This window comes from Bos indicus x Bos taurus, chromosome 12 (assembly GCF_003369695.1).
Source record: "Bos indicus x Bos taurus breed Angus x Brahman F1 hybrid chromosome 12, Bos_hybrid_MaternalHap_v2.0, whole genome shotgun sequence".
NCBI lineage: Eukaryota > Metazoa > Chordata > Mammalia > Artiodactyla > Bovidae > Bos > Bos indicus x Bos taurus.
Window position 1 is genome coordinate 72,832,294 of NC_040087.1, and position 22,744 is coordinate 72,855,037.

The following is a 22,744-nucleotide window of genomic DNA, read 5'->3' on the forward strand; positions in this document are numbered from 1 at the left end:
AAAAGTAAGCAATCGCTTTTTCTACTTACCCTCCCATTGCTGACAACACCTTTTTCTCCAGGACTCAATTTAAGTACATCTCGGCAGAACAAGTGGTGAGTTCGAAAAATATTCACTCCAATGGTATTATATTTTTTCTCAAAGGCATTTTTATCCATCCCCTAAGGCATAAGTTAAGAATGATAAAACCAATAAGAGAACAGTAAATACACAAAATAATTTTTAACATAGCTTACTTTAATAAGTCATTATAAAACTTAAAATTACATTAACTTTTGATTTTTAAAAGTACCATCTTGTTCTGAAATCACATTTTAAAAATAGAATCCTTCTTGGCAAGGCAATGACAATATTTGTAAATCCTGTTATAAGTAGATAGCTTGCTATCATTTGTTGAGAATGTGGGGTGGATTACTGATTAATAAAATGCTAGGGAACATCATTTTAAAAAATTTAACATTAAAAAATAAAATACAATGTTTATTAAATTCTGAACTCAGTACTTCCATTTTGGTGTGCTCAACTAAAAAATACTGGTTAGAATAAAAATACTCGGTCTCATTCCAATCCCACAAAACCAATTTAGTAATAGTGCATTTAAATTCTGAAATACAAAAGTAATATTATCCATCTCAGTGTGTATCAAACATTAAGTGAAAGTCACTCAGTCATGTCCAACTCTTGCAATCCCATAGACTATACAGTTCATGGAATTCTCCTGACCAGGATGCTGAAGTGGGTAGCCTTTCCCTTCTCCAAGGGATCCTCCCAACCCAGGGATCAAACCCAGGTCTCCCTCATTGCAGGTGGATTCTTTCAAACATTAATACGCATACAAATCACCTGGGTGTCTTGTTAAAATATAGATTGTACTGGAGTAGATCCAGGGTGGGCCTTGCCTTCTGCATTTTTATCATGTTCCTGGAACACCCACAATACCAGAAAAGGTTCCCTGCCTGCCCAAGGCACAGCCACAGGTGGGTACTGAGCTCTAGAAATCTGGCTAGTATGACTGAGAAATTTACTGTAATTTTATTTAAATTTAAAACAGCCACATGAAATTGGTGGCTACAGTATCAGACAGTGCAGCCCCAGAACTTCACTTTCAGAATCTCTCAGTTAACTCCTCTCTGATCACAAGCTGCTGACCCTCCAGCTCATTCACTCCAGTATCAACAGAACAACCATTAGTCAACCCTTTAGTCCCTTGATCCAACCACTTATTGTCTATTGTGCTTTCCAAATCATAATTTTCCTCCTAACCAAGCTCTACCTCAGAGCCCTTTACCATAGCAAAAACAGTGCATACTCAGTTCCCTTGAATGCCTCCTCTCAGTTATAATCACCTGGCAAAACCTCAACTCTGGTTAAACATAAATCTATTTACTCTGTGACAGGATCCAAACAGTGTTAGGATGGCTGGAGAAACACGTGCGGCCAATACTGATCTCACTTTCAGTTATGGTCACTAATCTTGAGAGCCCTCAGAAATTCTCCTATACCATTGTTGATTCACTTTCTCACTCGCAGAACAATAGGAAAATACTTGACAGTCTCTCTTCTTCCCTCCAACCTCTAAGAGCACCTCAGTTCAGTTCAGTTGCTCAGTCGTGTCTGACTCTTTGCGACCCCATGAACCGCAGCACGCCAGGCCTCCCTGTCCATCACCAACTCCCGGAGTTTACTCAAACTCATGTCCATCGAGTCAGTGATGCCATCCAGCCATCTCATTCTCTGCTGTCCCCTTCTCCTCCTGCCCCCAATCCCTCCCAGCATGAGGGTCTTTTCCAATGAGTCCCTGCTCCCATCCTAATACTTAGCTAATGATCTGACTTTTTTTTGAAAACAGAATCAATCAGAAGAGAAGTACTTATCTTGCTACCACCAAATAAATCTACCCTGTTCTTAAACCAATACTTACAACTTGTGCTTTGGGTCCCAGCACCTCTTTTCTACTCAAGAAACATCCTCTGACTTTGCTCCCTTCTCTCCGTATCATCCTTTCTCATATTTGGATGGACTGTTTTCATTAGCATACCAAAAAAGTAAAATCCTTCCCTGACCTCAAGTCCTATTCTAGCTACACAATATTTCTCTGTTCTCCACATAGGAAAATTCCTTTAGAAAGCTACAAATACTTGCTGTCTCTCTTTTCTGATTTCCCTTTCTCTCTTGACTCTGCTGCTGCTGCTGCTAAGTCGCTTCAGTCGTGTCCGACTCCGTGCGACCCCATAGACGGTAGCCCACCAGGCTCCCCTGTCCCTGGGATTCTCCAGGCAAGAACACTGGAGTGGGTTGCCATTTCCTTCTCCAATGCATGGAAGTGAAAAGTGAAAGTGAAGTCGCTAAGTCGTCTCCGACTCTTAGCGACCCATGGACTGCAGCCCACCAAGCTCCTCCGTCCATGGGATTCTCCAGGCAAGAGTACTGGAGTGGGGTGCCATCGCCTTCTCTTGACTCTAGTTCACCTTTATACCTACTACTTCATTGAAACTATTCTTATCAGTCACCAACAACCACCTTAACAAATAAAATGGTCCCTCATGAAGCTTAATTTCAAGACATCTGGCATAGTTGACCATGTCCTCCTATAAATACTTTCTTCAGATTCACTGTATTCTTGAATCTGGTACATTCCTCTTACAGACTTTCCATGGCTTGATTTCTCATTTCATTCAGAGCTTTGCCCAAACAACAGCTCTTTAGAGATGCCTTCCCTTGACCACTCCAGCTAAAAGAACATCCCTCAAACAGTATACTTTCTTATAATTTTTTTTTCTAGCACCATTTACCTTTTCTTTCCCATTACAATGTAAGTCCATAAGAACAGGGATTCTATCTGCCTTGTTCACAAGTATTATCCCCATTGTCTGGGAGTCAATCGATAAATTTTTGGAATGGATTAATGAGTCTTTCTTCCAGAGCATCACCTTTTACCTTAGAATTTTTCCCTGTACTGGATCCCTTCAGTGAAATAACTGAGGATTATTCACATATTCTTTTAACTCCCAATTCTTCACATAAATACATATCCAAACTAGAAAGCCATTAACTTTAAGATCATTGAGTAGTAGCTGAAATATCTGAAATTTGATGTTCAGTGCTTCTATGCAAAGCCATATCATTTAATGAGGACATTTCCCACTGTAAAGCTTACGATCCCCATTTGATTATATTTATTGATTTTTTGGCAACATATCTCCAAGCACACTGAAATATTTTTGAAATATGCAACAGATATGTATCTATTACTTCAAACAAATAGCTACTAACCTCAGTAAGCAACGTTTTAATTTTATTTCCAGAGTAAATAGCTGCAGCAGTTTTTTCTTCTGCCAGTTTCCTGAGAAAGTTTCTCAAAAAGCTATTTTTCAGAGTAAGAAAAGCTGCCAGAATTCCTCTAGAAATAGTTGTGTTTTCTTCATCTATTTTTGATGTAGGATTGTAAATAACCCCCAACCGACTATGACCACTTGTTTTCTGCAAAACACATTTAAAGGTGATAAAGATCAGTATTTTACATATCCTTTTACAATGGAATTTTGTAAATTTCATAAAATTTTCCAAGACTAAAATCATACAAAGTACACTTGACCCTTGAACAATGCAGGGGTCAGACACACTGACCCCCTGAGCAGTCGAAAATCCACTTATAGTTGGTCCTCCGTATTCAAAGTTCCACATCTGTAGAGTCAGCCAACCACAGATGACATAATACTGTAGTATTTACTACTGAAAAAAATTTGTGCATAAGTGGACCCATGCTGTTCAAACCCTGCAGCTGAAAGAGCAAAAGTATATTCTTTGACTACAGTATAATTTAGAAATCAATAACCAAAAGAAAACTAGAACATCAGTCTAGTTTTTATGAGATTTGGTTTACAGCCCAGCATCTACAAATGTTTCTTAAATAGTACATTTGTGCTTTGTAAGAACATATACTATGCAATGTGTATTTTTCTATCAATATTCATTAGGTAAAGTTTGGGGATTTTATTATTCAAATCATCTGTACATCCCTATTGATTTTCTGTTTACTTGTTTTACTTATTACTGAGACAGATATGTAAAAAACTAGTACAATACGGAGGCTGGTGGACCAAGATCAGTGTGCCAGCATGGGCAGGTGCTGGTGAGGACCCTGTTCTGGTTGCATTTTCTAATTTCTCCTTGGATCCTTACATGACAGAAAGAGAGTAGGCTAGGTCTAGGACCTCATTTTGTAAGAGCACTAATCCCATTTATGAGGACCCCACCCTTATAACCTAATTACCTCCTAAAGGTCCCATCTCCAAATATCAGCATATTGAGGATTAGATTTGAACATAAAAATTTTGAAAGAAAAGAAAAAAGTGTTAGTCCCTCAGTAGTGTCCGACTCTGTGTGATCCCATGGACTGTAGCCTGCCAGGCTCTTTTGTCCATGGAATTCTCTAGGCAAGAATGCTGGAGTGCTTTGCCATTGCCTTCTCCAGGGGGATCTTCCCCACCCAGGGATCAAACCTGAGTCTCCTGCATTGCAAGAAGATTCTTTTACCATCTGAGCCACCAGGGAAGCCCTATAAATTTTGGGGGGGACACAAACATTCAGCACATACATGCTACTAGACATGTACATGTAAGTCCAACAGCAAGTACTAGGAGAGAACATACAAGTCATGAATCACAGAAGACATGTAGGGCTGTCTTTTCTGGGGCAAGGTCACTATCGTACATGGAGAAAGAATCTGAATTCCTGCCTTAGCACCATGTTCTAATCAAGTTAAGGAACTGAAAATGTTAACATGAAGGAAAATAAAGACTTAACGCACGTTTTTCATACTGCTTTCTCAAAATTACAACACATTAATTTTTGTAGAAAGTGTCCAAACACTCACCATGTGATTTAATGCATTAAAAAGCAGTTTTCTCCCAGATGGTTTGTCAAAATCAGCAATAATCCAGAAAGTAACTGAAGAAATTACATCATCATCTGAAAGTTTCAAACAGTATAAACTAATTCTTAAAATCAAAGCAAAGACAGGAACATTTCCAGTTAACAAAATACATAAAATAGTAGTTTTTAAAATGAATCATTTTGAAAATAAGAAAGTATTGGTAAAAATTAAACACACACAGACTGAAATACATAGAAAATGTTAAGAGTAATTCATTTATAAACTTTGTATAAATTCAGATACCAAAAAGAAAGAATAGTCACCAAGAAACACATCTATGGGATGCTTTTGCCAGTAGAGAAAATTGTATTATGCTTACTAAGGTTCCACTGTTGGCATGCAAAATTGCCTTCCAGCTACATATGTAAAAAAAAAAAGTGATATTTATGCCTTACATAATGTAAAACCACACACAATAAATTATTAGCAGATACTGGAAACAGCAATATTTTATTAGCTTATGATTCATGTATTTCAAAAATTCTGGCTATTGTTAACTTAGTCTAATTCACATCATCTTATGCCAAAAACATCAATACATTTTTTTTCCAGAAACATTTGAAAATCTGGAAGCCACAAGATGAAACAATTTTTAATTCTGCAGTCACAGTTAAATTGGTTTAATTTCATCCAACCTCAGCATATAACATCTGAAATAATACTTGTCTGGATATCATTGAACCTATACAAAAATTAGTCCCTTAGATCATATGACCCACTTAAAATAACTGTAGAAAGTTTGCTACACCAAAACTTACACCTGAATAGATGTGAAGTTACAGTTCTATCACTGTTGTTCAATCACTAAGTCGTGTCCGACTCTGTAACCCCATGGACTGCAGCAAGCCAGGCTTCCCTGTCCTGCACCATCTCCTGGAGTTTACTCAAACTCATATCCACTGAGTAGGTGATGCTATCGTTCCATACCCAGTAATATATAATTATGCAAAAGCTGGCTTTGGTTAATGAAACAAATATGTAACAAAATGAAGGACACACTGATCCTCCTTGCAATCCTTCAGAAGCAATTTAATAGTAATGCAGTGGTGGCACATTCTTTTCAAAGAAGGAAGGTAAAGAATTCTCATGCCTTCTTAAATGTCAGCATTTTTACAATTACAAATAGTAAACTGAGAAATACTTCAAAAATGTTAAGCAAGTTTCTCCCAATTTTATATTTGTTTCAGTTCAGTTCATTTCAATCACTCAGTCGTGTCCAACTCTTTGCGACCCCATGATCGCAGCAAGCCGGGCCTCTGTGTCCATCGCCAACTCCCGGGTCCACACAAACTCATGTCCATCGAGTCGGTGATGCCATCCAGCCGTCTCATCCTCTGTCGTCCCCTTCTCCTCTTGCCCCTAATCCCTCCCAGCATCAGGGTCTTTTCAAAAGAGTCAACTCTTTGCATGAGGTGGCCAAAGTATTGAGTTTTAGCTTTAGCATCAGTCCTTCCAATGAACACCTGGGACTGATCTCCTTTAGAATGGACTGGTTGGATCTCCTTGTAGTCCAAGGGACTCTCAAGTCTTCTCCAACACCACAGTTCAAAAGCATCAATTCTTCGGCGCTCAGCATTCTTCACAGTCCAACTCTCACATCCATACATGACCACTGGAAAAACCACAGCTTTGACTAGATGGACCTTTGTTGGCAAAGTAATGTCTCTGCTTTTGAATATGCTATCTAGGTTGGTCATAATTTTCCTACCAAGGAGTAAGCGTCTTTTAATTTCATGGCTGCAGTCACCATCTGCAGTGATTTTGGAGCCCCCAAAAATAAAGTCAGCCACTGTTTCCCCATCTGTTTGCCATGAAGTGATGGGACCAGATGCCATGATCTTAATTTTCTGAATGTTGAGCTTTAAGCCAACTTTTTCACTCTCCTCTTTCACTTTCAACAAGAGGCTTTTTAATTCCTTTTCACTTTCTGCTGTAAGAGTGGTGTTATCTGCATATCTGAGGTTATTGATATTTCTCCCAGCAATCTTGATTCCAGCTTGTGCTTCTTCCAGCCCAGCGTTTCTCAAGATGTACTCTGCATAGAAGTTAAATAAGCAGGGTGACAATAAAAGCCTTGACGTACTCCTTTTCCTATTTGGAACCAGTCTGTTGTTCCATGTCCAGTTCTAACTGTTGCTTCCTGACCTGAATATAGGTTTCTCAAGAGGCAGATCAGGTGGTCTGGTATTCCCATCTCTTTCAGAATTTTCCACAGTTTATTGTGATCCACACAGTCAAAGGCTTTGGCATAGTCAATAAAGCAGAAATAGATGTTTTTCTGGAACACTCTTGCCCTTTTGATGATCTAGCGGATGTTGGCAAATTGATCTCTGGTTTCTCTGCCTTTTCTAAAACCAGCTTGAACATCAGGAAGTTCACGGTTCACGTATTGCTGAAACCTGGCTTAGAGAATATTGAGCATTACTTTACTAGCTTGTGAGATGAGTGCAATTGTGCAGTAGTTTGAGCATTCTTTGGCATTGCCTTTCCTTGGGATTGGAATGAAAATTGACCTTTTCCAGTCCTGTGGCCACTGCTGAGTTTTCCAAATTTGCTGGCATATTGAGTGCAGCACTTTCACAGCATCATCTTTCAGGATTTGAAATAGCTCAACTGGGATTCCATCACCTCCACTAGCTTTGTTCATAGTGATGCTTTCTAAGGCCCACTTGACTTCACAATCCAGGATGTCTGGCCCTAGGTCAGTGATCACACCATTGTGATTATCTGGGTTGTGAAGATCTTTTTTGTACAGTTCTTCTGTGTATTCTTGCCACCTCTTCTTAATATCTTCTGCTTCTGTTAGGTCCCTACCATTTCTGTCCTTTATCAAGCCCATCTGTGCATGAAATGTTCCCTTGGGATCTCTAATTTTCTTGAAGAGATCTCTAGTCTTTCCCACTCTGTTGGTTTCCTCTATTTCTTTGCATTGCATGCTGAGGAAGGCTTTCTTATCTCTCCTTGCTATTCTTTGGAACTCTGCATTCAGAGGCTTGTATGTTTCTTTTTCTCCTTTGCTTTTTGCTTCTCTTCTTTTCACAGCTATTTAAGGCCTCCCCAGACAGCCATTTTGCTTTTTTGCATTTTTTTTTCTTGGGGATGGTCTTGATCCCATAAAAATAAAGAAATAAGGTGTTTCTCAGTTAATTATTCTTTTAAATTGAAAGAGATTTAATCTAAGGGCATTAATTATAGGCTAACTTACTCTATTCTGATGCCCCGAAGCAATTTTTGAAATACAATCCAGAACCTGATAAATATACTTCTTCTATTTTTTTATTCCCTGTTTTTCTGTCTACTTTTCCCTTCACTTGACACATTCAGGACCTTAGCCTGCCATACAATGGAACTGAATTATATTTTATTATTTGTTGAATTTCTTGTAGACAGACCACTTTATGAACATAAAATCACAGATCTGTTAGAAAGTAACTCAAAGGTGATCTGGTCCTAATTTGGATTCACCCCATAGCATTCTCAAAAACTTGCTGTGTGCTTAAATCTCTTTCATATATAAAAATTACCCCTTATTTCACAGTAATTTCATCTTTAGATCACTCATTGTCAGAAAGTTACCACTTTATATAACAACATAAAAATCAGCTTTCTTTTATGTTTCATGCATGGGTTCTCTGTGTTCTCTCCAGAACAAAGTGGGTCAAACAAAACAAAGTGAAACTCAAACCAACCAAACTCCATTATCTGAAGAATTCATGGTATCTCACAAGTCTGTGGTCATACTGCAGTTTTCCTATCTAGGCTAAATCGTTATTTCCAAAGATGTTCCTGTCTTGGTCCCCCTTCCTTTGGATATGACCGCTATCCTAAGCAAAACATTCAGACACTGTTTAACCAGAATGCAGAACTAGTCTCCTCTCATCTGGGGATTACACTTTTATTCATGCCTTATAAGATTATCAGGTTACTTAATCTTGGAAGTGTTTTACCACTTTCCTAAAAAGGAGAATAACAGAATAGCTAGCTTTAAAAAAAAGGCAAAGAAATAAGATTAACCCCTGCATATATGATTAGCTAGGATAGGCGGCATCATTTTTCTCAGCAAAATCCTTTTATCCTAACAATTTACAAATTCTCAAATTGAAAACCAGGCCTCTAATCAAATATCAACATACAAAAATGCGTTATGCAAACATTTAATAAAATTATTAACTTTTACCATTTAGGAATAAATTCAGGAAAATAAAATATGCTTATTACCTCTTTCAGTTACATAGTGCATGTTCTCTGCAATTACAGCACTCTTATCTTGTGTATCCAAGAACAAGAAAGTAGAGAAATCTTCAACATCAGCAGTTACTAAAAATTTTAATGTTAAATGTTAAATAATGAATTAATAAAACATTCACAACTCAATAAACATTTGTAGAAAAGGAAGGATTATTTTACCTGATGTAGGTATCAAATTAAGGTACTGCCATTTATTGTGCAAAATCAAAGGATTTATACGGGGCACAACATTATTTTTACCCATTAGGAAGTCAACTGCATTTATTCGATCATTTAAGGCACCCTAAAATAACAAAATATTATTTAGGCAATATAGGCAATTTATATGCATATGTTTTAATATGATGCAGAGAATACATTTAAAGATTGCTTAATCTAAAATAAGTCAATTTAAGATTCTTATAATAAATTTTCCTGTAAAACTTTGGAGTTTCTTTCCAGTTAAGCAATTTTTAGATGTAATTATGCACAGATAAATTTAATTACTACTTTAAAAAGCACTACTAAATGATTAGAATGGAAATTTTTATGCAATTGACTTTAGCTATTAAGATAGTTCTAATGTAATATAGAAATAATTTAGAAATATCATTCATCAGACATTTTCTCATACATGCTTACTTACCATAAAAACTTCCTTTTGTAAATACGCAGTTGTATCCATCATTCTGTGAAGAACAGCCATTTCTAGTTCCTTAAAATTCAGCTCTTCACGGTCAAAGGATTCACCATTATAAAGAGCTTGAGGCAAAGGACCCAAGCCAGTCATCTTATAAAAGTTTGTTCCTGCCTATTCAATTAAAAAAATATCAGAGAGTTAAACAGAATATGTCTGTTTGAAAAAGAAATACATAAAGGGACTGCAACATTTTTGTATGTCATAGAAAAATGTTAGTTTTGCTAATTTTATCTGTTCTTTGCAACACTACTTAAAGGAAGGTAATTTACCTACAGAGAACAAGTCAGAAAATTTTTTTTAAAAGGGCCAGACACATATTTTAGGTTTTGTGAGCCATCTGGTCTGTGACACAACTACTCAATCGTGATGTTACAGTGCAAACTAATGTTACAGTGTTGTGTGTTACAGAGACACACAACAAATGAATGAATGAACCTGGCTGTCTCCAACAACCTGTGTTTATAAAAACAGATGGAAAAACGGTGGTGGAAAGCCTGGATTTGGCTTGGGGCCTGTAGTTTTCTGGCCTTTGATAAAAGGGTATGACTTTACTTTAAAAAATACATCTACCTGCATAAGAGGTTAATTTATCTCTATGTTCATTTGTTTAGTAAACATTCATTGAATTCATGTGTTTGGCTAGACTCTGCAAGTACAAAGCTAAAATATCTGCCTTCGAGGGGCTCACATATATACAAGCAAAACTGAGGCCATATACCAGGTTTTATGGGAGCCCAGAAAAGAAGTGACAAAGTTTGAGTGTGGAGAGAAGGGATCATAGAAACCCTCTTCAGGGAATAACAGCAAAATCTTAAAGGACAAGTAAAAATTTGCTTGTCCTGTAAAAGTGGAGAAAGACATTCCAAGCAAAAACAGACAGCACTGCAAGGAATAGAAGGGAAAAGAGAATATGGTATATTCAGGTAATGGCAAAGTTTCCTGTGTTTACAGAGGGAGGAGTTATTAATATGTAGGGAGAAGATATTAGGCCAGAGGGGTGGAGGGGCTAGATCATGAAGGTCTTCAGTATCTGGATTTTATCTTGTATGATACAGTATCACTAATTAATTCATTCACTACTCAACACTATGTATCAATAAAATTGTCATGATAGCCAACATATTAATAATTACTTTCTGAAGCTAAGTACTATTATATTCACTTTATAGATGATAAAACATACAGAGAGTCACTTCCAATGTCATATAACTACTACATTTTGGAAACAGAATTTGTACTTACAAGTGTGTGACAAATAGTCTGAACTTGTAACCACTGAACTAGATTATCTCTGAGCTATATTACATATATATATAACTGTATATATATGCCGGGAGAAGTATCAGTAACCTCAGATATGCAGATGACACCACACTTATGGCAGAAAGCAAAGAAGAAGTAAAGAGCCTCTTGATGAAAGTGAAAGAAGAGAGTGAAAAAGTTGGCTTAAAGCTCAACATTCAGAAAACTAAGATCATGGAATCTGGTTCCATCACTTCATGGCAAATCGATGGGGAAACAGTGACAGACTTTATTTTTTTGGGCTCCAAAATCACTGCAGATGGTGACTGCAGCCATGAAATTAAAAGATGCTTGCTCCTTGGAAGAAAAGTTATGACCAACCTAGACAGAATATTATTGGAGAAGGAAATGGCAACCCACTCCAGATTTCTTGCCTGGAGAATCCCAGGGACGGGGGAGCCTGGTGGGCTGCAGTCTATGGGGTCGCACAGAGTTGGACACGACTGAAGTGACTTAGCAGCAGCAGCAGCAGACAGCATATTAAAAAGCAGAGACATTACTTTGCCAACAAAGGACCATCTAGTCAAAGCTATGGTTTTTCCAATAGTCATGTATGTGAGAGCTGGACTATGACAAATGCTGAGCAGTGAAGAATTGATGCTTTTGAACTATGGTGTTGGAGAAGACTCAAGAGTCCCTTGGACTACAAGGAGATCCAACAGAGAAATATCAATAAGCTCAGATATGCAGATAACACCACCCTTATGGCAGAAAGTGAAGAACTATAAAGAGCCTCTTGACAAAAGTGAAAGAGGAGAGTGAAAAAGTTGGCTTAAAGCTCAACATTCAGAAAACTAAGATCATGGCATCTGGTCCCATCACTTCATGGCAGATAGATGGGGAAACAGTGAAAACAGTGGCTGACTTTCTTTTTCTGGGCTCCAAAATCACCGCAGATGCTGACTGCAGCCATGAAATTAGAAGACACTTACTCCTTGGAAGGAAAGTTATGACCAAGTTAGACAGCATATTAAAAAGCAGAGACATTCCTTTGCCATAAAGGTCTGTTTAGTCAAGGCTATGGTTTTTCTAGTAGTCGTGTATGGATGTGAGAGTTGGACTGTGAAGAAAGCTGAGTGCCGAAGAATTGATGCTTTTGAACTGTGGTGTTGGAGAAGACTCTTGAGAGTCCCTTGGACTACAAGGAGATCCAACCAGTCCATCCTAAAGGAGATCAGTCCTGGGTGTTCATTGGAAGGACTAATGTTGAGGCTGAAACTCCAATACTTTGGCCACCTGATGTGAAGAGCTGACTCATTAGAAAAGACCCTGATGCTGGGAAAGATTGAGGGCAGGAGGAGAAGGGGACAACAGAGGATGAGATGGTTGGATGGCATCAACAACTCAATGGACATGGGTTTGGGTTGACTCCAGGAGTTGGTGATGGACAGGGAGGTATGGCGTGCTGCGGTTCATGGGGTCACAAAGAGTCCGACATGACTGAGCGACTGAACTGAACTGAAGGAGTTACATATATTAACAATTATATCTTCTTGGGCTGATCCATTGATCATTATATGATATCCTCCTTTGTCCCTTATTTCAGCCTTTGTTTTAAACTCTATTTCATCTGACGCCAACTGGTCCCCGGATTTCTTCTCATTGCCATTGCATGAAATACCTATTTAATTCCCTCACTTCAGTCTGTGTGTATCTTCAGATCTGAAGTTAAGTCTCTTGGAGGCAGCTTATACACAAGTCTTGCTTGTATATCCATCTGGTTACTGTCCTTTGATTGAAGCATTTAGTCCATTTACATTTAAGTAATTATTGGTAGGTATGTACATATTGCCATTTTGTTAATTGTTTTAATGATTTTCTACACTATTAGTTCTGAGAAGTAACTTTTTTGATGTCAATAGTGGTAACTTAAAAACTGTATAAAACGTGTCATTCAAAGGTATAAATTTCCCTTTTTTTAACGTTTAAAATCTAAATCTGATTGTAGAGTTAGTTATATTAAGATCATCTATTCATGAGATAATAAAAGCTTCTTCACCATATTTTTTAAAATGTGCATTCCAACTTACCTTTCTTTCACCATCATATTTAGAATCAATTCCCAAAATATCCCAAATATTAGCATGAGGAAATTTATTTTGGAGAACACGCTTGACATTGTTCACAGTGAGTATTTTGTGATTCTCCACTTCTTGGTACATCTGTGAAAATAAAGATATTATGATTTTCATCTTACAGTAATTAGTTTTGTTTCTTTTTCCTAGCATGAATATTTACAAAGAACTTATTTCATATTTTCTAAGTTCTAAGCATATTACATACATTCATTTATATATACACACTTACCCCCACATACAGAGATAAGCAAACTATTTTAACAATAAAATCTATCATCTTCTAACTAAAATGGTATTGTGAATATTCTATAGCTTTCAAAATACCGTATCAAGTTTCTATGTTAGTCTATTTTGATTAAGCCAGACTCTATAATTCTTAATAAAACAATGGTTACCTTTATTAAAAAAAAAAATATATATATATATATATATATATGGGTTTCCCTGGTGGCTCAGAGGTTACAGTGTCTGCCTGCAATGTGGGAGGCCTGGGTTCAATCCCTGGGTCGGGAAGATCCCCTGGAGAAGGAAATGGCAACCCACTCCAGTATTCTTGGACAGAGGAGCCTGATGGGCTACAGTCCACGGGGTCACACACACAAATAGTTTAAATGACTTATTTCAGAAATGCTTATTTTCATTTCCAATTGTTCTTTAGTAAATATCTTAACTAGCTTTTTTTCTATATATCCATTCTTTCTCCAGTCTCAAAATACTTTAATCATACTGGCATAAAGTAAGCTGTTACCCCTTTATTTTTTTCCCCATTTCCCCCTTCACTATAGATCTTCTACCATGACCCAGGCACTGTTCCACATGGGGAAAACAGACAGCTCTGCCTCAAGAAAGATGGTATTTCTGAGCAGATGATTTACTGAAACATTAATGTGAACTTGAGCCAAGACATTCTGGGGAAAGAGCCTACCAAGCAGAGGGGAAAAACTAGTAAGTACAAACATCATTAGGTAGTATTTTGATATATCAAATAAGAATATTATTTTTAGTCCCAATTCACTTGAAGTATTATTGCCAGAGACAATCCTCATATTATGACTGACAGAATCTTCATATTATTCTGCAGAGTAAGGAATTAGCATTCTGCAATTTCCTTTTATCACTATAAACTGTGTAACCTATCCCTTTAAGAGGTGACAGATCTAAAAGTAGCTCTTAGAGTTTGATTTTATGAGACTCTCAGTTTATGAGGAAGTTTTCTCCTTATATTGAAGTAGAACATACTATGATCTTCAGTTCAGTTCAGTTCAGTCGCTCAGTCGTGTCCAACTCTTTGCGACCCCATGAATCACAGCACGCCAGGCCTCCCTGTCCATCACCAACTCCCGGAGTTCACCCAGACTCACATCCATCGAGTCAGTGATGCCATCCAGCCATCTCATCCTCTGTCGTCCCCTTCTCCTCTTGCCCCCAATCCCTCCAAGCATCAGAGTCTTTTCCAATGAGTCAACTCTTCGCATGAGGTGGCAAAAGTACTGGAGTTTCAGCTTTAGCATCATTCCTTCCAAAGAAATCCCAGGGCTGATCTCCTTCAGAATGGACTGGCTGGATCTCCTTGCAGTCCAAGGGACTCTCAAGAGTCTTCTCCAACACCACAGTTCAAAAGCATCAATTCTTCGGTGCTCAGCCTTCTCCACAGTCCAACTCTCACATCCATACATGACCACAGGAAAAACCATAGCCTTGACTAGATGAACCTTTGTTGGCAAAGTAATGTCTCTGCTTTTGAATATGCTATCTAGGTCACTCATAACTTTCCTTCCAAGGAGTAAGCATCTTTTAATTTCATGGCTGCAATCACCATCTGCAGTGATTTTTGGAGCCCAAAAAAATAAAGTCTGACACTGTTTCCACTGTTTCTCCATCTATTTCCCATGAAGTGGTGGGACCGGATGCCATGATCTTCGTTTTCTGAATGTTGAGCTTTAAGCCAACTTTTTCACTCTCCATTTTCACTTTCATCAAGAGGCTTTTTAGTTCCTCTTCACTTTCTGCCATAAGGGTGGTGTCATCTGCATATCTGAGGTTACTGATAACTTCTCCCCGCAGTCTTGATTCCAGCTTTTGCTTCTTCCAGTCCAGCGTTTCTCATGATGTATTCTGCACAGAAGTTAAATAAATAGGGTGACAATATACAGCCTTGATGTACTCCTTTTCCTATTTGGAACCAGTCTGTTATTCCATGTCCAGTTCTAACTGTTGCTTCCTGACCTGCATACAAATTTCTCAAGAGGCAGATCAGTGGTCTGGTATTCCCATCTCTTTCAGAATTTTCCACATTTTCCACTATGATCTTAATAACTCAAAAAAAGGGGGAAAGTACAGCCTTCTGTAAAACATAAACTGATTAGAAAATAAAATTCTGAATAAAGCAAAAGTTATATATGAAAAGTCTTTGAGGTCAGTCATTTTACTAATTTGTTACTTTAAAAATATTAGGTATTCCTAAGGTATCTAAGTTAGCTAGAATGTCTTACATAAGCTACTTTAGATACATAACAATTCAATCTTCTTATTTATAATTTCAAAAACTTTTTTTGAGGAATTTGCGATGCCATGCAATTTATTCACATTTTAAATAACACAGTTTATATGCAAATGTTTATTAAAAATGCAATCCTTTTTTAAACCAACTCTGTTCCTATGGAAAGCAAAAGACTGTGTGTAATCTAAATATATTAATACACTATGAGAATTTGAGACCTGAAATAAAAATATAAATCCTTTCATTTTCATTAACATGTGTATGTAACATCTTGTAAGCACAAGAGAGAGATTTTCAATCTTGTGAAATTTATAATCTAGTTAGGAAGGCAAACTTGCAGATATGTAAGTACTTTAACCCAAATATTACAGACTTACACCTTTGAACATCATACATAATTTCAAATTTTTGTGATTCAATCTCCAATTGCTTGGCTTCAGAATGTCTAAATTTTTTCCCCAAACTTTAAACTTTCTATTTTGTATTGGGCTATGGGCTTCCCTGGTGGCTCAGATGATAAAGAATCTGCCTGCAATGCAGGAGACCCAGGTTTAATCCCAGGGTTGGGAGGATGCCCTGGAGAAACACATGGCAACCCAGTCCAGTATTCTTGCTTTGAAAATCCCAAGGACGGAAAAGCCTGGGAAGCTATGGTTCATAGGGTTGCAAAGAGTTGGACATGACAGAAGTGACTTAGCACGCATGCATAGTCTATTAACAATGTTGTGGTAGCTTCAGGTGAATAGCAAAGGGACTCAGCCATATATAATTTTAAGAAATGTTATGTAACTTGGTAAGCAAAAAAAGTATGGGACATTATGAAGTATAACAAAATGAACCATCTCCACGAACAAACCAGATAACACTGAAAATGAACATCACTGTGGATTATAATATCAGTTCAGTTCAGTCGCTCAGTCGTGTCTGAGTCTTTGCGACCCCATGAATTGCAGCACGCAAGGCCTCCCTGTCCATCACCAACTCCCGGAGTTCACTCAAACTCACGTCCATCGAGTTGGTGATGCCATCCAGCCATCTCATCCTCTGTCGTCCCCTTCTCCTCCTGCCCCCAATCCCTCCCAGCATCAGAGTCTTTTCCAACGAGTCAACTCTTCACATGAGGTGGCCAAAGTACTGGAGTTTCAGCTTTAGCATCATTCCTTCCAAAGAACACCCAGGACTGATCTCCTTTAGAATGGACTGGCTGGATCTCCTTGCAGTCCAAGGGACTCTCAAGAGTCTTCTCCAACACCACAGTTCAAAAGCATCAATTCTTCGGCGCTCAGCTTTCTTCACAGTCCAACTCTCACATCCATACACGACTACTAGAAAAACCATAGCCTTGACTAAACAGACCTTTATGGCAAAGGAATGTCTCTGCTTTTTAATATGTTGTTTAGGTTGGCCATAACTTTTCTTCCAGGGAGTAAGCATCTTTTAATTTCATGGCTGCAATCACCATCTGCAGTGATTCTGGAGCCCAAAAAAATAAAGTCAGCCACTGTTTCTACTGTTTCTCCATCTATTTCCCATGAAGTGATGGGACCAGATGCCATGATCTTCGTTTTCTGAATGTTGAGCTTTAAGCCAACTTTTTCACTCTCCTCTTTCACTTTCATCAAGAGGCTTTTTAGTTCTTCTTCACTTTCTGCCATAAGGGTGGTGTCAACTGCATATGTGAGGTTATTGATACTTCTCCTGGCAATCTATTGGTGAAGCACAATTTTCCTCCCAATGTCATCTCCCTCTATTCCCTCAGAAGCAAGCATCATCTTGTTTATGTTTACCATTTCCTTACCTTTTAAGTTCTAGAGTTTTATCTGAATATATTTCCAGGCACTATGATATTTAGTTTTGTTTGCTTTTTGAGCTTTAAATAGTACATGGTAATATGTCGGCTTTCTATACTTTCATTATGCCTCTAATACATCCATAATTTTAGCATATCATGATCCATCATGTGAAATGATTAAATTTTACTGATTAATATGGATTATATATATATATATAGTATACCAATATACCATATATATGTAGTTTCCAGTTTGTTGCTATTGTGCATGATTCTGCTAATAGTCTCCTACAGCAACGATTTGTCTCAAAGTATGTGTGTGTGCATGTGTGTAGGGAATATGCAAATTTAACCTCAAATTTTGAAGAACTACAATTGTTTCTCAAAGTGGTTATACCAATTCATATTCTTATAGGCAGTGTAACAGTGTAAAGGAATTTCCATTGTTATCCATTCTCATTAATGTATGATACTGTCAGCTTTCTTAATTACTGCCAGATTATCGGAGATAAGATATATCTCAGGGTAAGCTTTATTTGCATTTTTATGATTTCCGAGATACTCAGTTACCATTAATTGTAATAAACATTTACTTAAATAATTTCAATACATTTTGGCTTCACATTAATGTATCCTCTAATATTTTGAAAAATCTCTTTATGTATTTTTTTCATTGGGTTTTTCAATTTGCAGGAAATCTAATACATATCATGTACTGCAAATATTTCTCTTCCTTGGAACTTTTTCCTTCACTACTTTGTGATATCTGTTTTATGATATCTGATGAACAATGCACTGGTTTTCATTTGTAAGTAGCTAAATCTATCAGTATTCTCCTTCAGACTCATAATTTTTAAAATATTATTGAGGAACCTTAACTCCTTTGGGGTCCTAATTTCTTTCTAACATCTTAATGCTTTGTTTTTCACACTAAGTTTTTAAACTACCTGATATTATTTTTTACATAAGGTGTGAGATCCTATCTGTTTGTACCAGATTATCATTAACTGCCCAGCTACCAGCTGTTTAAGTCCATTCCAATATGATAGGAAGTTATAATAATGGTTGACAAGCCATAGAACAATAAATATAAAAATCAATAGATTTTTAAAGCTATAATCTGACTCTCTTAACACCAACAATACAGTTCTTTAATGCATTTATATTTCCATTATGAGCCATAAGAGAGCCACCATTATAAAATAATCTTCTTACCTCATGTTACTTCCTTAATCAGATTCTTACCAATGTCTTAGTTTGTCAGATTCAGTATCAATCTTATCGTTTATCATTTTGATACCAATTTGCTGCCATGAAGTTTTCCTCCTTTGAAAATCTCTACGAAGTCTTATAAATTTTGTCACTTAGAACATTTAAATTTGAAATAATCTTCTCCATTCATGATTTTATTCAAAACCCAGTTCAAGAATTCTCTAATTATTTTCTATCAATATGCTTCCTCTAAATTTATGTATAGAATTTATGTTCCTTTATCAGTTGGGTAAACGTAAACAAATTCAGATTTTGGCCGAGCCTCAGTTGCCTTGTTTATAAAGTGGGGACAATATTGTGTACTTAAGCTGAGAGTTGCAAGAATCATTCATCTTGTACACTAATCTATCATGACAGTTTTTATAAACTAAAATGTTAAAACAAATAGTAATAATGATAACACAAAAACACTCTACATTCTGAAGAAACTATATGTAGTGCATTAACTCACATGTACTATGAACATAAACGCTTGTGATACACCATTCTCTTCTGCAATATAATTGAAAGCTCGCCAAAGGGCAACTCCAACATCATTTTTTCCATCAACCTCATCATCTGTATTAACAATGAACACAAAACCAATTCTAGGAAAGAAGATGAATAAGAAATGTTACAACTCCCTCTTGAACCATAACAAACCACTTATTTTAAACATTATTAGACTTCAACATCTAGATGGAGGGAATGAGTTAACAGATGGGGTAAAGAAGAGTATCACTGTTTGAAAAGGTTTGATTTGTAATGACTATTCACCAAAATTCTCATCTCTGTAGGAGTCTTCCAAAATGTAAAACTCTTTGGTAGTGACATTATCAAGTGGCTACTTTTTTTTCCAGAAAAAAAAAGGGGGGGGCCGAGAAGTGTACTCTTAACACAACCATAGGAAATGGATCTATCTTTAAGCACCCAAAGTGACAAGATCATTCTCTCAGGAAGGTAATACAGTAAACAAGATTAGCAAGCAGGTGTGATTAACAGAGTCTATCATAAGGGTGTATGATTCTTCACAACAGACAGCACTGAGATAACATCACTTTGAATTCCACATTAACACCCTGTGTAACACAACGTGAACATCACTGGATTTCCTTCAATTGACAGTTATAAATTGACAATTACCTAAGAGGAATTTTATGATGATAGAAAAGTTCAGCAACTTTTATAAAATCCATGGTATATTCTTGAGCAGGATCAATAAACAGAACCTTAAAAAAAAGTAGACAGTCTATAATCACCATTTTAACACTTCAGAATTTTTATGAAATTGAAATTTAATATAATTTCTGTAACTAAAAGTATGAAATTCAAGGTAAATTTCTTAAAACTTTCTAGTAAAGAATTTTGAGGAATGTATATAGGAGTTTCATAGTTTATGATGAATTTCTAAAAGCTATCCACTCAAATATAATAATACATGAAATTTAATCAGATTACTCATCTTCTTTTTGAAGCACAGCTCAAAGTAAATGTTTTCGTTTTTTTTATTGGAAGTGAAATACCTTATTCTAAGTTTCCACTGGATTTTCTGTGATAAATTTTTAAAAAAAGAAACAAATTGAATTTTGACCAAAAAAATAATGGCTTAACATCTGCTGTAGGAACTAAGATATTCACTTACTATGTGAAAAACTGTAAAAGCCCTCGATGTTTTCTCCACAGTTTAAATTTCTGTAAGGTTACCTAACACTGTAATAATGAACATTTATATGCACAGATTACAAAGTAGTATTTATTTTTCCCTTAAATGTACTGAAATTTATTAATTCTTATAGAAGTAAAGTTTGATCATAAATTCCTTTTAGAAAATTTAATAGTAACCCATCAACTTAATATTGGTATTATAAAAGTACATGGGGATAAAACAATAAAAGGCAGGTATAAACAATAAAACAATAAACAGGTATAAAACAATAAAAGGCCTGCTAGCTTGTGAAACCTAGTCAGCCATGCCACCTCAAGCTTATTACATTAGGCAAATACTTTCTTATTACTCAGATGCCTAATTACCAACAGCAAGGTAGTACCAAAAAAACCAGTGATATCTTTATAAAAGATGCACACAAAATTTCAAAATATAAAACTCACCAAATTATGAAAATTACGCCTTATGAAAGGTATACTTCCAGGGAATACTGGTTTCAAAAGTTCCTGGTAACTTGAAGGCCATGTTAAATACATCTCATCAGTTTCTAAGTTATTAACCCACTAGAAAAGAATCCAGAAAGCTGTGAAAGCTATATTAATACTTAAATCATTTTCAAAGCCAAATCTGACTTTATCAAATAGCAAGTGAAATATACCTAAGATTTTCTACATTTCTGATTAAGTATAAGAAGCTAGATGAATATTTTATAAGGAACAAACATTATGTGCAACAATTTTACATTCCCATAGCCTTTACATTACATTTCCTTTGAAACAATTGACTATTTACTTGTTTGTTTTTCATATTAAAAAATTAAACTATATTAAATAGTCTTCATAAACCATTTAAGGTATAGGAGGCAATGAGGTCATTCACCTCTCTAAAATTTAAAAGTTTGGACGTAAGGAAAATAAAATGACTTAGAAAAATTAAATTTTTAAAACCGACACTTAGGACATCCAGTTCTAATCAAGGTGGAATAGCTTATATTTAACTGGCCCTCTCTCCTGAAACAATGACAACAGGAAGAGAAAACCATTGTTTAGAGGCTTGGAGGTATGGGTCAATCAACAATCAAGAACTAAGGAGCTACAACCCTTGAAAGCAGGAGGAACATGAGGCAAGCACCACATTCACCTCAATTTTGTTCCCGGGGGCATTTTCACAACTGCAGTCTGAAGGAAGATAATTCAAACAGCAAATGACAGTCATATCTGGCTCTCCAATATGGAAAAGATATATGATGTGAGTATCTTATCCCCTTGGTGGTGAATTATATTTTTTTTATTTCAAGTGAGAAACCAGTATTATGCTTTATGCACCAGTCCCACTGAACTTGAATTCACGACTGGAGGTTGAGTAGCTTTTGATGTGGATCAAAACAGCTGAATGGGTTTATTTAAAATGCAGATTCCTTGGCACCACTTCAGACCTACTAAATAATTCCCATTCAAAACAAGTGCCCTACGTGATTCTTATCACAAATACTAAAGTTAGAAAACTATAGAAATGACACAATTTATGGCCATGAGTGCTGGGTGAAGCAGAGGTGATATCCGGATCCGTTTTGGAGAACTACGGAGACAACACGGGAAATCACGTTGACTAGGTCCCCAGACACTGACTGCCCTGCCTCTAGTCTCAGGTGAGCATACACACAGAAGCAGCAACAGGAACTAGAAGGGCGCCTCACAAAGTCGTGTGCAGAACTGGCACTGACAGTCCAAAGATCTACCTCCATCTGTTCTGCTGGTCATAACTCAGGCCCTGGCTATCTACTAGGCTTCCAAGATACTGAAAAGAAGATGTTGTCATTTATTGATCAGAACCTGTAAAACAACCTCAACGTCCAGGGAGTTATACAAGTCAACAAAGAATCACAGGATAGGTCAATCTGTTAGAGGCTGATACTCATTCTGAGGGAAGCAAAGACTTATAGTTCACATCTTTTGAGTTCTTTTGGGGGAGTGACATTAGCTAAAACATCTAAGTAAGAAATTCCAAAACTTCATCCTTATACAAAAACATGGAAAAACTAGAAAATCTGTGGGAATGATCATTTTCAGAACCATGAAAACCAATCAAAATTTTACAGCAACCCTCAGAGTGTTTATTCAAGAAAAAACGCTGAATCTCAGTAAGAACACTGAGATTTGTGGTATTGTAATAATTTACCTCAATCCCATTTACTGCTACCAGCCTAAACAGTAGCCTTGAAAATGACAGCTCACATTCCAGTACCAATACTGGAAGCAGGAGAATGGGCTTTATTCTGAAAGAATTGTAACT

At 36.7% G+C, this 22,744-nt stretch overlaps 1 protein-coding gene across 2 annotated transcripts in view; it reads right to left on the reverse strand.

Moving 5' to 3' along the window:
• Window positions 1-22,744, reverse strand: part of UGGT2 (UDP-glucose glycoprotein glucosyltransferase 2) — a 145,245-nt gene that overhangs the window by 60,417 nt on the left and 62,084 nt on the right. For both annotated transcript variants that reach the window (XM_027557837.1, XM_027557836.1), the window contains exons 13-22: window positions 20,896-21,015; window positions 19,930-20,015; window positions 19,259-19,394; window positions 13,196-13,327; window positions 9,810-9,974; window positions 9,344-9,467; window positions 9,155-9,253; window positions 4,877-4,971; window positions 3,274-3,480; window positions 30-161 (exon numbers count right to left, since the gene is read on the reverse strand). In XM_027557837.1, coding sequence (XP_027413638.1) covers window positions 30-161; window positions 3,274-3,480; window positions 4,877-4,971; window positions 9,155-9,253; window positions 9,344-9,467; window positions 9,810-9,974; window positions 13,196-13,327; window positions 19,259-19,394; window positions 19,930-20,015; window positions 20,896-21,015 — 1,296 coding nt within the window. The remainder of the gene's footprint in view (window positions 1-29; window positions 162-3,273; window positions 3,481-4,876; window positions 4,972-9,154; window positions 9,254-9,343; window positions 9,468-9,809; window positions 9,975-13,195; window positions 13,328-19,258; window positions 19,395-19,929; window positions 20,016-20,895; window positions 21,016-22,744) is intronic.